Source organism: Egretta garzetta, unplaced genomic scaffold (genome assembly GCF_000687185.1).
Source record: "Egretta garzetta isolate BGI_Z169 unplaced genomic scaffold, ASM68718v1 scaffold23, whole genome shotgun sequence".
NCBI classification, from domain to species: domain Eukaryota; kingdom Metazoa; phylum Chordata; class Aves; order Pelecaniformes; family Ardeidae; genus Egretta; species Egretta garzetta.
In genome coordinates this window covers 2,476,200-2,490,772 of record NW_009259237.1, presented here as the reverse complement: position 1 = coordinate 2,490,772, position 14,573 = coordinate 2,476,200, and the positions used below count along the sequence as shown (strand labels likewise).

The 14,573-nt window shown below is 36.0% G+C and overlaps 1 protein-coding gene across 1 annotated transcript in view; it reads left to right on the top strand.

Moving 5' to 3' along the window:
* NAE1 (NEDD8 activating enzyme E1 subunit 1) overlaps nucleotides 1–14,567 on the top strand; it is a 16,437-nt gene extending 1,870 nt beyond the window's left edge. The window contains exons 3-22 of the mRNA XM_035891530.1: nucleotides 9–98; nucleotides 832–935; nucleotides 1,027–1,087; nucleotides 1,591–1,621; nucleotides 2,104–2,175; nucleotides 2,468–2,547; nucleotides 3,718–3,827; nucleotides 4,172–4,281; nucleotides 4,868–4,930; nucleotides 5,179–5,242; nucleotides 6,346–6,437; nucleotides 7,759–7,818; nucleotides 7,907–8,040; nucleotides 9,392–9,467; nucleotides 9,828–9,867; nucleotides 10,911–10,997; nucleotides 12,028–12,120; nucleotides 12,527–12,641; nucleotides 12,717–12,766; nucleotides 13,846–14,567. Of these exons, the coding sequence (XP_035747423.1) occupies nucleotides 9–98; nucleotides 832–935; nucleotides 1,027–1,087; nucleotides 1,591–1,621; nucleotides 2,104–2,175; nucleotides 2,468–2,547; nucleotides 3,718–3,827; nucleotides 4,172–4,281; nucleotides 4,868–4,930; nucleotides 5,179–5,242; nucleotides 6,346–6,437; nucleotides 7,759–7,818; nucleotides 7,907–8,040; nucleotides 9,392–9,467; nucleotides 9,828–9,867; nucleotides 10,911–10,997; nucleotides 12,028–12,120; nucleotides 12,527–12,641; nucleotides 12,717–12,766; nucleotides 13,846–13,955 (1,642 nt within the window). The 3' untranslated portion in view covers nucleotides 13,956–14,567. The remainder of the gene's footprint in view (nucleotides 1–8; nucleotides 99–831; nucleotides 936–1,026; nucleotides 1,088–1,590; nucleotides 1,622–2,103; nucleotides 2,176–2,467; nucleotides 2,548–3,717; nucleotides 3,828–4,171; nucleotides 4,282–4,867; nucleotides 4,931–5,178; nucleotides 5,243–6,345; nucleotides 6,438–7,758; nucleotides 7,819–7,906; nucleotides 8,041–9,391; nucleotides 9,468–9,827; nucleotides 9,868–10,910; nucleotides 10,998–12,027; nucleotides 12,121–12,526; nucleotides 12,642–12,716; nucleotides 12,767–13,845) is intronic.
* Nucleotides 14,568–14,573: the final 6 nt, after the last annotated feature.

Genomic DNA, 14,573 nt, shown 5'->3' with positions numbered 1-14,573 from the left:
CCGTGGAGGGGCGAGGCTGTGCCCGAGCTAGCGCCCTTGTGGGCCGGTCGCGTCGCGGGTTCGTGTTTGGCCGGCACAGGGAAAAAAGGCAGAAAAGGGTAAAGTTACATGAGAGAAGGGCGGCTTGTGCTGGAGACAGCCCGTGTTCGGAGCACGGCAGGGGTTAATTTTCACGTGCTGGCACACATTTGAAAGTCTTAGCGGTAGTTGCGATGCTTTGCTCTGTCTCTTCAGTAACTTTCCTGCAGCTGAAGAGAGTAAAATCACAGCCCGTGTGAAATCAGTGGGGCGTTTGTGACTGAGCACAGCCATGTCCCGATTTTGGCCTGAATAGTATTTTATAGACGTCTGAAATACACTACCAAACTCGTCAAGACTGATTTACATCTGCGTGTACGTTTCCGTGTCCTGTGTTATAAATTGTAAAAAACATAAAAATGTATTATTTATTATAAAACGTCTGAAAAAAGGGAGCATTCAGTTTTAGGATGAAGTTGTGTAAGGGATGTTTGGACCCATGCTGATTTTTGAAGTTAAATATGATACAACAGAAAATGGTGTGTGCGTTTGTATGGTATAGAGTACAAAGATGGAGAAAGTGAAATGCCAGTAAAATTGGGTTGATCCTTAGATGGTTCCAAGTTTGTCACAGTAAGTTTTCTTAAGGGAAGCTTACTTTGGTTAGTGCTATTTAGCCCCTCAACAGTGAATGCAAAGTAGTATGCTAGCCTCTATTTGTGATTGTTTAGATTTTGTTCATTTTTTTTTATATGGGCTTTAAAATCCAAAATAAAATAAATTCAGAACGCTTCTGCTTCCATCCCAATTTAGATTGTGGGGTGACCACGGACAAGAAGCTTTAGAATCTGCCCACGTTTGTGTGATAAACGCAACAGCGACAGGAACCGAAATACTCAAAAACTTAGTGCTACCAGGTAAGTAGATCTCTCTTCTGTATTCTCTTTGCAACGTATCTGATCATTTCATAACGCCCAGTTATTCATAGTGATTTTTTTTTCTCCCAAGGTATTGGTTCATTTACAATTGTCGATGGCAATCAGGTCTCTGGAGAAGATGTTGGAAATAAGTAGGTTTGTTACTAGTTTCTGTTAGAAATTGAGAAGTAACAGGGTTTCATAAGTAGTTCCATCTCTATACTTGTTAAGAAAATCCTATAAAATTCCTAATAGTTTTAAAAGCCTCTGTATATTTCTCGAGGTCTTTTGTGGTTTTGGATGTTTGTGACATAATGCAGCAGGCACGATCATTTTGATATTAGCTGCTAAATTTTAAATAGTTTTTTTTAGTTGCTGTTTTTGTGTCTTAAGTCTGCAGTATGATCCTGGCTTCTAGAGAAGTTTGGCATGTTTTATTTTTCAGATTTGTGGCTCAGGTGTGGGAAAATTTCCTTAAGAAACTGATCATGAGGAAAATATTACAGTGGTGGGGAGAAGAAAAGCCGATTTAAGGGAGAACTTGGTTTCTTGTGTATGAGAGTCGGCAACATAGTCTGCACTACAAAATGTAGATTTAATGTTGTTTTCTTCAAAACAGAACTTCACATGTGACTTTTTCTTGTCTCCTTTTCAGTTTCTTTCTACAGAGAAGTCATATTGGTCAGGTAAGGAGATAACAAATGTCGCTTTAGGTGTATTGAAGGCATGAAAGTACTGAATAGATGCTGAAATGTAGTGTTAGGAGTAATGCTAATGGAAAAAATGAACAGGATATGGTTAAGAAAATCTTTGGAAGTATAAGGTGGAGGAGAATTGTGATTGAAGGAGTAAAGCTAAGAGTAGAGAGGTGGATGAGGGGAAAAAATATCACAAAGAGAGGAGAATAGAAAAGGAATAGGTAATTCCTGGAGATTAATAAATAGCTGTCGTGTAATTTTTGTTTTTAAAATAATAATACAAAAAATGGTTTCAAACAAGTGTCTGCTGTTAAGGGATTTATTTTTTCTTCAGATAAGCAAGGCTTAGAATCCTAGCCTTATGATGAAGTCCTTTTTTTCTTTTTTGAGCATCTAGCATAAGTAGTACAGATATACTATATAAATTACATTTCAAGAGATGAAACTTTGTTTTGATTGTTCTGAAACAGAATCGTGCCCAGAGTGCCACTGAGCTCTTGCAAGAATTGAATACTGATGTTTCTGGAAACTTTGTCGAAGAGGTTTGTTTCCCTAAATTGGTTGTATGTTTCTTGTTGTATAGTGTGATAAAAGTATGTGTTGTCATAGTAATGTTGTAGCTTAAGTAGCTTCATGATAAAACAGCATTTGAAGAAGAGCTTTAGTTCTTTGCAAAAAGTAATTTTATGTATTTTAAATGTTATTTTATAACTTCATCATAAATTTATAGCTTTCACTTAACGCTTTACATTCAATGTTGAACAGACTTGCTCTGTATTCAGAAATTTTCACAGCGTTTCCTGACTTTCTTTTATTTTGTTTCCTACTACTTAGAGTCCAGAAAAACTTCTAGACAATGACCCTTCCTTTTTTAATCGGTTTAACCTGGTGGTTGCAACACAACTGCCAGAAAGGTAAAGAATCATCTAAGGTTGGTTGGTTGTTTTCATTTAGTTGTAAGAGCAGGTTTCAATTGCAGGCATATTCTTGCAGGAAAACTTAGGCAAAACAGAACTCTGTCACTGTGAAGGAAAGTTACAGTAAATGATGGCATTTTTTTGTGGACCTTTTTATATGGTAATACATAGTTTAAAATCTCTTTCAGATCCATGCCTGATTACTGGGTGCTGTCTCCAGGTGTATTTTTCTATGTCAAGTACTCTTCTGTAGTGACAGTTGTTTCTGGTCCAAAATCTCTATAACCAAGTATTCTTCTTATGTAAAACCTAACAGATAATAGGAGCTGTGATACCTTTAGATTTTTGCAAATGTATTTTATTATTTGTGTAGGTCTTTCCATTTTACCCCGTATGCAATTATATTGCCTATATAAAGACCAGAGGTTCTTGATTTTTTTTTTTTTTTTTTTTTTTTTTTTTTAAATTTTTTAACCTCTTCCTGCTGGAAGGCCTCTCCCATGCTGCCTTCCAGTAAACAGTTGAAAAGATGAAAAATGACAGCTCTCAGAGTATTGAGAAATTTGGGGGAGAAGAGCATGCTTCTGTGTCAGTGGACAAGCTGCCTCCACAGAGGCAAGAGGTTGTTGGGTAGATGAATAGTTAAATCTTGCTTTTGTAAGGAAGTGGCTGTTGTTCATACTTTATGTATTTCTACCTCCCCCTACTTACAGAGGAGCTAGAGATACTGTCTCTTTGAGAAACAAGAGCCAGCTTGCGTCTGGGAAGTGGTGACTCCCTTGCAGGCATTTGAGAATCTTTCTTATGTGCTATTCAGAAACCGCCAGTTGGAATTGCCCATACTGGAAGTTATGTTTGTGCAACACACAGATCTAATTTTTTTTTTCTGTCTTTCACAACTAAATGAAGTTTTTTGTTTAATTGATATTTGGAGCATTTGGAAGGAGGGAGTAAAATACAAATAAGCTAATGGATAAATATATTTCTAACCTAGTGTAAATTCACATATAAAATTCATCAGCTTATATATGCTTAGAATCATGGTAATACTAGAGTTCTCTCATAGAAGACTTCTCTTTAACAAGTGGCTTGTATAAGAGTTAAGTTTTGTAGTTAACTGTTGTCCTTTTGTACATGTGGAAAAAAAAAAAATGTTTTTCCTTACAGTACGTTGCTGCGCTTGGCTGAACTTCTCTGGAATTCCAACATTCCTCTGCTGGTCTGCAGGACTTATGGGCTGGTTGGTTATATGAGAGTCATTATTAAAGAACACACAGGTAAGAGGGTTTTCTGAGATAAAGACTTCTCTAAAAGGTTTAAAGCTTCAATATATAATGTTACTTTGATTTCCCCCCCCCCCATCTTGTGACTTAGTATTTGTTAAGTCTTACATAGTTTGCAGTTCATCACCAAGAGCGTTCTTTGAGGAATGCATAGAAATTATGGACTGCAACAAATAATGAAATTTGATATTATCCTGACATTAAAGTTAACTTACACAAAACACTTATTTTGAGAATCAAGCAGTTACACGAGCAGATGATGCACTGTATTTGATGTATAGCTCTGTTTTGAAGGCCAGACATAAAACCATGAAATGGATTGTGGGGTTTTTTTTCAGTTGTTGAATCTCATCCTGACAATACGTTGGAAGATCTGAGGCTGGACAAACCATTTCCAGAACTGAGGGAACACATTCAGTCTTATGACTTGGATCATATGGACAAAAAGGTTGGCATGTGGTTTGCACTATGTGCTCTAAGACAGATGCAGACATAGAACAGGGATTCTATGAAAATTGCTCTTGGCAGATGACTTTTTTTGGTGCTGAGTCTCATCTGAGCAGAGGCAACTGTAGAATCAGTCACAAGGTACTATTTTTGGCCTTTGTCAAAATGTTAGGCTGTATTTAAATCTTAAGCAAGTGGGGGTCTTGGAAGTAAGGAATATTCTTGGACAACTTAATCTTTTGTTAGACTGATTCACCCTCACCCCCCATTTTTTTATTATTTTTATGATTACCTACGCTGCAGAGCATTGTACTGTGGGTATTGGTGCGTAACATAAGTTCCACTCCAGAAAAATGTTGGAGAACTTTGCTCAGCCACCCTTCTCCTAAGTAAAGGAATAATAATTTAATACATTGTTTTATAGTAGTTAGAGAATGTTATTTCTGAATCAAAATCTGGAACATGTCTTATGTTTCTACAAGAGCGGAAGGGATGTTAGGAGTTTACATTTAAGATAGGTTTTCAATTTGTCTCTCGTTTTTATCTTTTTTCAATTTGACAAAGATTTCTCTGCTGTTTAATTACAGGACCATAGCCACACTCCATGGATTGTGATTGTAGCCAAGTATCTAACAAAATGGTTCAACGAGGTATGTTGCAAAACTGGATAAGTAACCAGTCTGTAACTATTATTACTTTAGATGTGTCTTTTCTATACTAGATTATTTTGGCCACGTGTAACAAATAAAGAAAACGAGGTGGAATCATAAAAATAATTGAAATGCAAGTGAATGTATGTGAACAGTGACAAACTAGAGTTCAGCAGTCTGAACACAATGAGGTTAGTAGTAGTAGTAGATATTTTAAAGACAAAATGTTTTTGTGTTTTTACATTTAGAGAAGTGATCAGTTGCCTAAGAGTTACAAAGAAAAAGAAGCCTTCAGACAACTCATTCGGCAAGGTAATGTATGTCATAGGAGTCATTTATTCATAGTGGCAGAAATGTGTAGGGCAATATCTGAAAAATAATCAGAAGTTCTCCCAGGCTTAATTTATGAAAATCTGCTGGCATATGCAGTTATGACTTTTCTGCTAAATGATTGTTTTATACAGGTGGACCTTAAGATCCCAGATTTGCTTATAAATGCAGTGTGGCAGTGTTTCTTACTGTTTGCTGTTTATGATCAAGAGTATGTTTTGATGTGGGCGGGAGAAAAGGCCTTAAGAGACTCCTGTACAAAATGTTGATGTTAACATGGAAAATGTGACAAAGAGGAAAGCTTTTGATACTGAAAGTGTTATTAACTGCAAGTATTTGATCGGTCAGTTGACCCATCAACCTGCTGGTAATCACTGCAGCTCTAAATAACCAGTCGAGAGACAGAAAGATGATGTAGTGACTGAATGAACTGTAACCAGTATGTGAACAAACTTCGTTTTTGCAGATGTTTCAATCTAATACCTTTTGTGGGTGCTAACATTGAGGGATTTTTAAGGTGTAGAAATGCATTGTCTTAAATGATTGTAGAATAAAAATATTAACTGAATTTTTGGTATTTCCTTATTTAAAGCTGGCCTGTGTGCAGATTGCTGAGTGGTTCTGTTGCCCTTATCCCCAGGTTGGGCTAGGGAACCGATCTGATCTGTAGTCACTACCTTTGGTTAAATTAGGTTTCTAGTGGAGCCCATTTCTTAGCCTGGCTTGCTGTGTGGGTTCGTAAGTGTTTGCCAAATTTGAAAAAAAAAAAAACCAAAAAAACCCCACAACTGGCGATGGGAAGGGTTGAATTGCCTTTTTACCACCATCTGCATTAATTTAGTGATTATGAAACTTTATTCTTTCTCACACAAATTGGTATTTTTGTTATAAGTAACTTCTATTTAACGTCACATGCAGAATATATATGTAGTTAGTTTTATCAGTACATCTTACTGGTAATTGAATTTTTTGCTGATTAGTTACTATGCAACAAATACATCCAAAGCCAGTCTGCTCTGTTGGTAAGACCTAAATGATGAGATGTAATTCAGGGGATTGTGTATTTTTAATTTTTTTTCTATAAGGTATCTTAAGGAATGAAAATGGGACCCCAGAAGATGAGGAAAACTTTGAAGAAGCTATAAAAAATGTGAATACAGCATTGAATACCACAGAGGTAAAATAAACATTTATATGACACAATCGAAGAAATTTCAACTACCTCATTTTTTCAGAACATAATACGCACTTTTAGGACAGGAATTCCATTTGCAACATTTATATGTAGGTAAAACAGGATTAGTACGATTTTTAAAATTGAAATCATGTGTAGTAAAATAGACCTAGACTAGGTGGCACTGTAACTTATGGAAATTACTTTGTTTCCTTGCTCATGCAAGGAAGCTACATTTCCTTCCTGAAAACTTGAATTCAAGTAAAAAATGAGTCAGTAACCAGAGTTCATTAGTAGTGTATTCCTGTCTTAGACTGTCAGATTGTCTTTTGCTGATTAAACTGTGAAGTGCTCGTTACAGTTAAAAAGAATTGGCGGTCACTGGTGTGGATGAATTCGGATTGAAATACATTGCTAAGAGAGAGACTCAGAATACACGTATATGTGAATACTTGTATATACGAATACATGTGCGGTATTGAAGCTGCTTGCTATATTATTTATTCTGTATAAAAATGAAGTGCTGCAAGGGACCTTTGACTTGGCAAATTCATTACCTTCCTCTTGAAGAAATATGTTACGAAATTCCTTTCACAAACTGATCAAGCTTAAAAACATTAAAAGTGAAGTTTTCGTTGTTTTTAAATAATCCTGAAGTAGTAACTCGTGGTTTAGAATTGACCTCTGATTTCCTTAATCTCTCATCCATGGTAAATTGCAAAAGCTGCATGAGATAAAAGCGCATTCTGTGATTCTTTCTAGATTACATTGCATTTTTATTTGAACTGTGCTGATCCTTGCTTGGACAGTCATGCTAAATCTCCCAAGAAAGCAGCAGGTAAAACTTAGTGCTGACATCTGAGTACTACAAGCCATGTCCTGGGCTAATAGTGATTTATTTCAGTTTATGTGTCAGACTGAACTGCAGCAATTAAGGAGTCAAAACACTCTCACTTTTGCAGCACCTCTTCACTTCCCCAGCTTTTTTGCTGCTCTGCCTCTAGCAGGTAGAATGGGCAGCTGGGACTGGTAGTACCTTTTGCTGATGCTGCTAACAGGTTTTTTTACATCTTCCATGTAGAAGATGGAAATAAGGTAGGATTTTGGTTGTAACGTTCATCTTGATCAGAAGCGTGTGCCTCGTTCTTAGGCAGTGCTACTGTTTCAGATACGTCTGAGAAGCACCGACAGTGTAAGATTCAGAGGAGATTTTGGTATGAAACTGAGGTTGCTTAGAGCTGGATCACCTATGTAATGAGTGTTGAGATAATTCACGAAATTGAAAGTTGAGTAAATACAAACTCTATTTATTTTTTTTTTCTAGATTCCAAGGTGCATTGAAGAGATTTTTAATGATGATTGCTGCATAAATCTCACAGAGCAGGTAATGAGTAATTAAGGGTAAGACTTAAATGTAGAAAAAGCATCATAAATAACATTTGTGTACCTGACTGTCTCTTGTGCGTTTGCAGTCACCCTCCTTCTGGATTTTGGCTCGAGCTGTAAAGGAATTCGTGGCAAATGAGGGTCAAGGAAGCTTGCCAGTCCGGGGCACTATTCCTGATATGATAGCAGACTCCAATAAATTTATCAAATTGCAAAATGTGTAAGTATACAATTTTTTTCTTTAATAGTTACTAATGGTAGTAAATGGTGATGATTTCAGGCCTCAGAAAGTGCATGAATTCCTGCATTAAAAAAAAAAAAAGTGTGTATGTGGGACCAGGGTGAGGAGGGATGTGGGAAGCACGGCAGCCTGGGGCAACCTGCTCCCTGTGTAGATGCTCTCTGCTGTTTGGAACCAGGGCCTAAGCCTTCCATGCATCCCTGTCTCCTCAGGTTGGGTAGTAAATTATTGCTTTTCTTCATTTCAGATCTCGTTAAGACCTTCCTGTAGGTAGTAGATCCTGTAGCCCAGCTACTGCTGTCCAAAGCAAATTTTTGCTTAAACACATCTTTCATTTTTTTTCTCCTCAAGATGTATGTCAGCCTGGCTACAGAAATTCTAGTTTCCTAGATATTTAATATTTCTTAATCTTTAAAATGAAGCAGTATCTTGCAGAAGACTTTGTTAAATTTATTGTCTGTGCAGTCGTACTGTTGAATTGTTCAAATAGGACAGTAGTATTTCTAGTAGATTTTGATTGTTTCTCCATAGATTCTGAAAAAGCATTGTGTGCCTTAATAGTGTTTACTAACCAAAATTAAATCTGTAATTCTAGAGGTACATGCCTCAGAACTGACAAATAGCATTAAAAAGTTGGATATAAAAATACAAATGTTACATGTCTAAAATAATTGGTCACTATTGCTTTGTGGAAGTTACTCTGTATAATGATAGTAAAGCCAAGAACTTGTTATTGTTACTTTACTAAATGAAAACATAATTGCTTGAATTTGCACAGATACACTAATTTGTAAATTTGAATTCTATAAGCATCAGTCCTGAACTTTCAGATCGTTATGTACTTCAGTTCTCAATTTCAATAAGCATTACAGGGTTTTAATTTGCAGATAAACCAATTACAGTTCCTTATAATGAGCTCTCAAATTGAATTTTATTAAATACTGTGTTGAGATGTTCGTGTTGTCATAGGTCTTAACAGAACTAATGTACTATGACTACAAATATTAAAATACAGAAATAAATGCAATATTAGAAACCCAATGGAGGACATACAGCTGTTCTGAAACTACTTAATATTCTTGCTCTGACTGTTGGCAGTAATACTCATTTTAATTTTAACCGGTTTCTAAGCCACATGTTTAGTGAACAGCTCGGCCGTGCCGAACAGTCATACAGGGGGGTAATGAGTGCATTCATGGCTTTGAGGTAGCTCACTTCCATTCACGTGGCTTGTGTTTTTTCTTTATTGTATAAAACAAAAAGAAGAGGTCTTCACTGTGAAGTTGATGGCTTAATGGTGTAATTATTAAGACTTCTTTATTATTAACAGATACCGTGAAAAAGCAAAGAAGGATATTGCTGCTGTGGGTAACCATGCTGCTAAATTGTTACAATCCCTAGGCAAGGTAATTACAAATGTATGGCCTTTCTGACAGGATAGAAATATTTTTACCCTGACGTTCTGTACAGAAAAAAGTCAGGAGACAGATATGAAAAGAGAAAGCTTAATTACCTCATTCTTTTCAAAAGGCTTTAGTAAGTTCTAATGAAATTTAAGATCTGTGGTCTGTTTTATTTATCGCTTCTGGTTTGGTCATACAAAAATAAAAAACATACAGGGATATATTACTAACAACTTAAGTTTTTGATTTTTTTTTTTTTTTACGAGAATGACTAGTTATTTCACAATGAATGTATGAGTATCTCTGAAAATACGAATTCTCTGATTATTGCATGTACTGGAATGAATATATTCTCTCTTTTAGGCACCTGAATCTATTTCAGAAAGAGAATTAAAATTGCTTTGTGAGTATGCTTGGATTCTGTTGCTGTGTTTATGTAAATGTTGAATAATCAAATTTTTGAATGATAATGTAGTTACTAATCAGTAACTCAGTATCTGAATTTTTCAAATAAGTGCTGAGCAGTCACATCCCTCATCTTCAGTGGAAGTAACAGATGTTCAGCATCTCTCAATAATGAGTCTATAAAGGTTAGCTTTTAAAAGATCGGATATTTTTTGAAGTCCAAACAACAGGTAGCAGATGCTCTCTGCTTTCTGTGATCAGTACTTAATCACTCTTGCCCATTTTGCAATACTGACTTCAAAGTGCAGGCTCTGTAAACTTCTGGTAGTCTGAAAAGGTAAACAGCGATGCAGTCAGTAGTGCTGTTGGTGGCATTTCAGGTTATGTCTGTTCTCCATATGTGTCCGTGTCCACACAGCAGCCTAGCTAAGTCTCCCTGCATCTGGAAAATTCTGTAAGCATGTAGCCAAGAGCGTACTGCCCCTGCGTTACTTGGTCATTTGATGGTTGTTTTGAGAACCTCACTGTTCCTCATTTTGAGTCCTAGTAGTAGCTGCGCATCAGATTGTTTCATAGCAATGATACTGGAGAAGAACCGTTTCCTGCTTGTAGCTGTACTGGTAGAATATTAATTGAGCATATGCGAGACAGTGGTAGATGTAGTGGAAGATTAAAAGAATCCATGTTCATTTGCAGCATGGAAGAGGAAGACAAATTGATGGCTGTGATTGATGAATTGCTGTAGAAGAGTTACACATGTTGTGAGGTGTTACATTACAGAGATGTTTAGATTCTAGAAGTAAATAAGCACAAAGTATTTCACTAAAATACTTGTGATCATAGACCTAAATTTTAGTTTAACAGTTTAATTGCAGTTTTTATTACTGCAAGCTACTAGAAGAAACGGAAAAGTGTTAAATGAAATTTTTGTAAGTCTTAATCTTTCATGTTTAACATATCAGAGAATCAGACTTACAAAGATTTAGTAATTGGTGATGCATTCAAGTAGGTAATGCTCTCCTTTCTGCACCCTCTGCTTAGGCAGCAACTCGGCATTTCTCCGAGTAGTACGATGTAGATCTCTGGCTGAAGAATATGGTTTAAACACTTTTAACAAGGATGAAATCAGTAAGTACTCATTTTCGGCACATACTTTAATTGCATTTTCAATTTGAAATGGTTTTGTGACCAAAACAAATCGTATGTTACGTGTTCTATTTCATTATGTGGTTTTATAATTTGGCATCACCTAGGAGTATGGGGTTGTTTTAAGTCTAGAATGTTGAATTCAATTTGATTGTGAAAATTCAAAAATGACCTTACAGATTGATGCGTGTTTCGGGATTTTTCCCTTGCAGATTTTATTTTTGATAGCACATAAATAAACCAGTGTTTTCTTCAAAGTTCTCTTTTCTGTACCTCAGTTATTTCTGACAGAGCTGGAAAGGTGCTTCACCTGACCAAAGAAATGAGAATAATTGTCTCAGCTTACCTTTTCAGTATGGGAACTAGCAAGCTAGTTACTTAATACTGTATTTTATTTTTTGAACCTTCATAAATTAAAAAGTATTTCCAGCTTTTTTGTTTTAATCAAAGTTTGTTTAAATTAAGCATATACAAGTCCTCTGAATGTTTTGAACAAAATGTATATATGACGTGTATACATTTTGTGTATATGTAAGTTTCGTAGTATTTGTAATTTAAGTGAAAGCTTCTTGAATTAGTTGGTTATGTGCAGTGTGATTTAAGCAGTAGTTAGTATTTAGAAAGACTACTGAGCTGTAAAGGGATTTAAGACCTGTTTCATAATTACAGTCATTACAGTTAAATACATGAAGCATACGTTTCAAATCCCAGAATTATAACTAAGGAATATCCCCTTTAATGTTGTGGCAGCTGTCAGAGCTGAAACGTGAATATCTTCACTGAACAGTTTATATAAAATACCTACAGTACGGTTTGTCATTCTGGAGTCAAAATCATGTATCTGACAGTTGACTCATTGAGATTCTCAGTTGCAGGCTGTTTTCATTAAGATTCCTTTCTACGGCAGATTTTACAGTTTAAGCACATGGGAAATACTTGATTTCACGTAATTCAAAGCCTTTCTTTTTCCATTTCATCTGTACTAGCTAACCAGTTCTCTTGCTGTTTTCAGTTTCCCATATGGATAACCCAGACAGTGAACTAGTGCTGTACTTGATGCTACGAGCTGTAGATAGATTTTATAAGCAGCACGGTAGATATCCAGGTATGTTAATACTGGAGTTACTTAATGTCATCAAAAGAAATAAAAAGATCCAATAGTTACTATAATACTGGTTATAAACTACAAATACATTGTTAGTTGTGGTTTTGTTTCCGTATTAATCTAACTTTAAGAATGTGAAAATTCAAGGAAGAATTTTTTCTCTTTGGGAACTTAGGGAATTTATCTGAATTGATACCACTGAAATGGGTTGCACAGATTATGAATCAGTTCAGCTATGCTGTAATTTGTCATAATGAGTAATGTCAACAGAATATTAAATTATTATTAGTCTAGTATTAATAATTTAATATATTGGCTTAGAAACTTTTCAGAAAAGTAAAATACTTATGCTGCCGTTTAAACCCATTAACTTTGAAAATGGTGTCACAGTTAACTTATTTTCCAGGTGTCTGCAACTATCAGGTAGAAGATGATATTGGAAAACTAAAATCATGCCTTACTGGTTTCTTACAAGAACATGGGTTGTCTGTAGTGGTGAAAGATGACTATGTTCATGAGTTGTAAGTATTAGATCTTAAGTGTCACTTTGTCAGTAAAACTGACCTGAAAATACTAACTGTTACTTTGCTACCCAGTTGTCGCTACGGAGCTGCTGAGCCACATGCTATTGCTGCCTTCATGGGAGGTAAGAATGTCACTGTATCGCTAGGGTCCATGCAAACCTACCTGCTGTTGTGCAAACTTGAGTCAGAATCTCCACTGTACTAATTACTTTATATTGTCAGAGCAAAGACTGTAATCACAGACTGCAGTCAAAGGTAGTATTAGAACAAAATCCTTCCCCTTCATTCTCCAGATGTCACCTCCTATGGTATGTAGAAAAATTAGACACAGGAAGGGTTTAGAGTCAGTAAAAGAAACCAAATAAACTGGAAAAAATAATCTCAGTAGATCCATTCTAGTAGCTTAAAAATGTGTTTGAAAATAAAATGCTTGAAAGAGGCTTTGAGATGAAGAAAAAAAAAGGAGTAATTGTATTAATATTAACACAGTACACATTTTCCTTTAACACAATACACTTCTGTTAAGTGTCTCTTAAATATAAATAGCCTTGACTGCTTACCTTCATTTAATACGTGGGTATTATCAAAACTAAATATGCTTTAATGGATGCTCAAAATTGATATTATCAGTTAACTTACCTCTTTATTTGGCTTCATGCAGTGCTGAATTATGTATTAAATACTCTGTGGATGTAGTTTTTTCTGATTGAGTGAAACCTGGTATGTGCAGTGCTTTAGAAAAATATGTAAAGATAACTTCTGAAGATACTATAGAATATTTCATACTACAGGAAAACACAAAGGGATCACAGTGAAGTGACCCTTCAATTTATTGTACAGTTTATCTGCACATGACATTTAATTTAACTTCTCAGTTTCATTTATAGAGGTCACAACTTGCATGGGTCTGTCTGCTCACACATTTTTATTGTGTGTGTGTATGTACATGGAGAGAGAAAGTATATACAGCAAAGTATTTAAAGCTAACTTTTGAAGTAACAGCTTTCTGACCCTCTCTTCCACTGAGAGGTGCCGAAAGGCATTTTTTTCCTCCTAGGATTTCTGTCAGGCACTTCCAAAATAATTCCAGTGTAGTGAGTTCTAGATAAATAACATTCTCTTACGGGTTTTTAAATATGACCTGCTAACTACCTTCTGGTTTGTTTGTTTTTTTTTTTTTTTTTTTTGTTCCCCTTTACAGGAGCTGCTGCACAGGAGGTTATCAAAGTCATTACAGGGCAGTTTGTAATTTTTAATAACACCTATATTTATAGTGGAATGTCACAGACTTCAGCGACTTTCCAGCTGTAGGATAACAATCTCATTTGTTGCCACCAGGCACTGCTGCTGCATTCTGTAAATACTGTGGTGGTCTGCCACTGACTGGACTGTTCTGTATTACCTGCCAATTAAAGTTCCTTTATTTGTAATGATTTTAGCTGGGGTTTTTTTTTATACCAAATCCTGAATTATTTTTTTTTTAAATGTAGAATTTGCTGATTCACCTTTGACAGAAAAAAGCAGCAGCTGTTCTTTGTCATGATAAGCTGCATTTACAAATCGGCTTACCTGGTTTGCAGCAAAGCTGAATTTTTTCCATAAAAGCTGCTCTTCAGCTTGCAGGGGGAGGACTCGCAAGAGGTTGAAAAAGGCTGATGTGGCTGTGGTAGTCTGAGGATCCAACCGTGAGAAGAGCTGGGGGAAGCTGTAATACCTTTCATTGAGTTCAAGGACATTAGGGAAAGGGATTGTGTGCCTGAAAGCATGGTTCCTCAGCTGTATTCATCTAGTAAAAGATGCTTTTTCCTGCACCCCTTGTGTCTGGCAGATGTCAAGTGGTGGCTCACTGCGTTTTGTGGCACTGTAGTTTCCAAAATGCAGCGTATGGAAACCGAGCTGCATTGAAAACCAAGCGATTTCCCCCTGGCC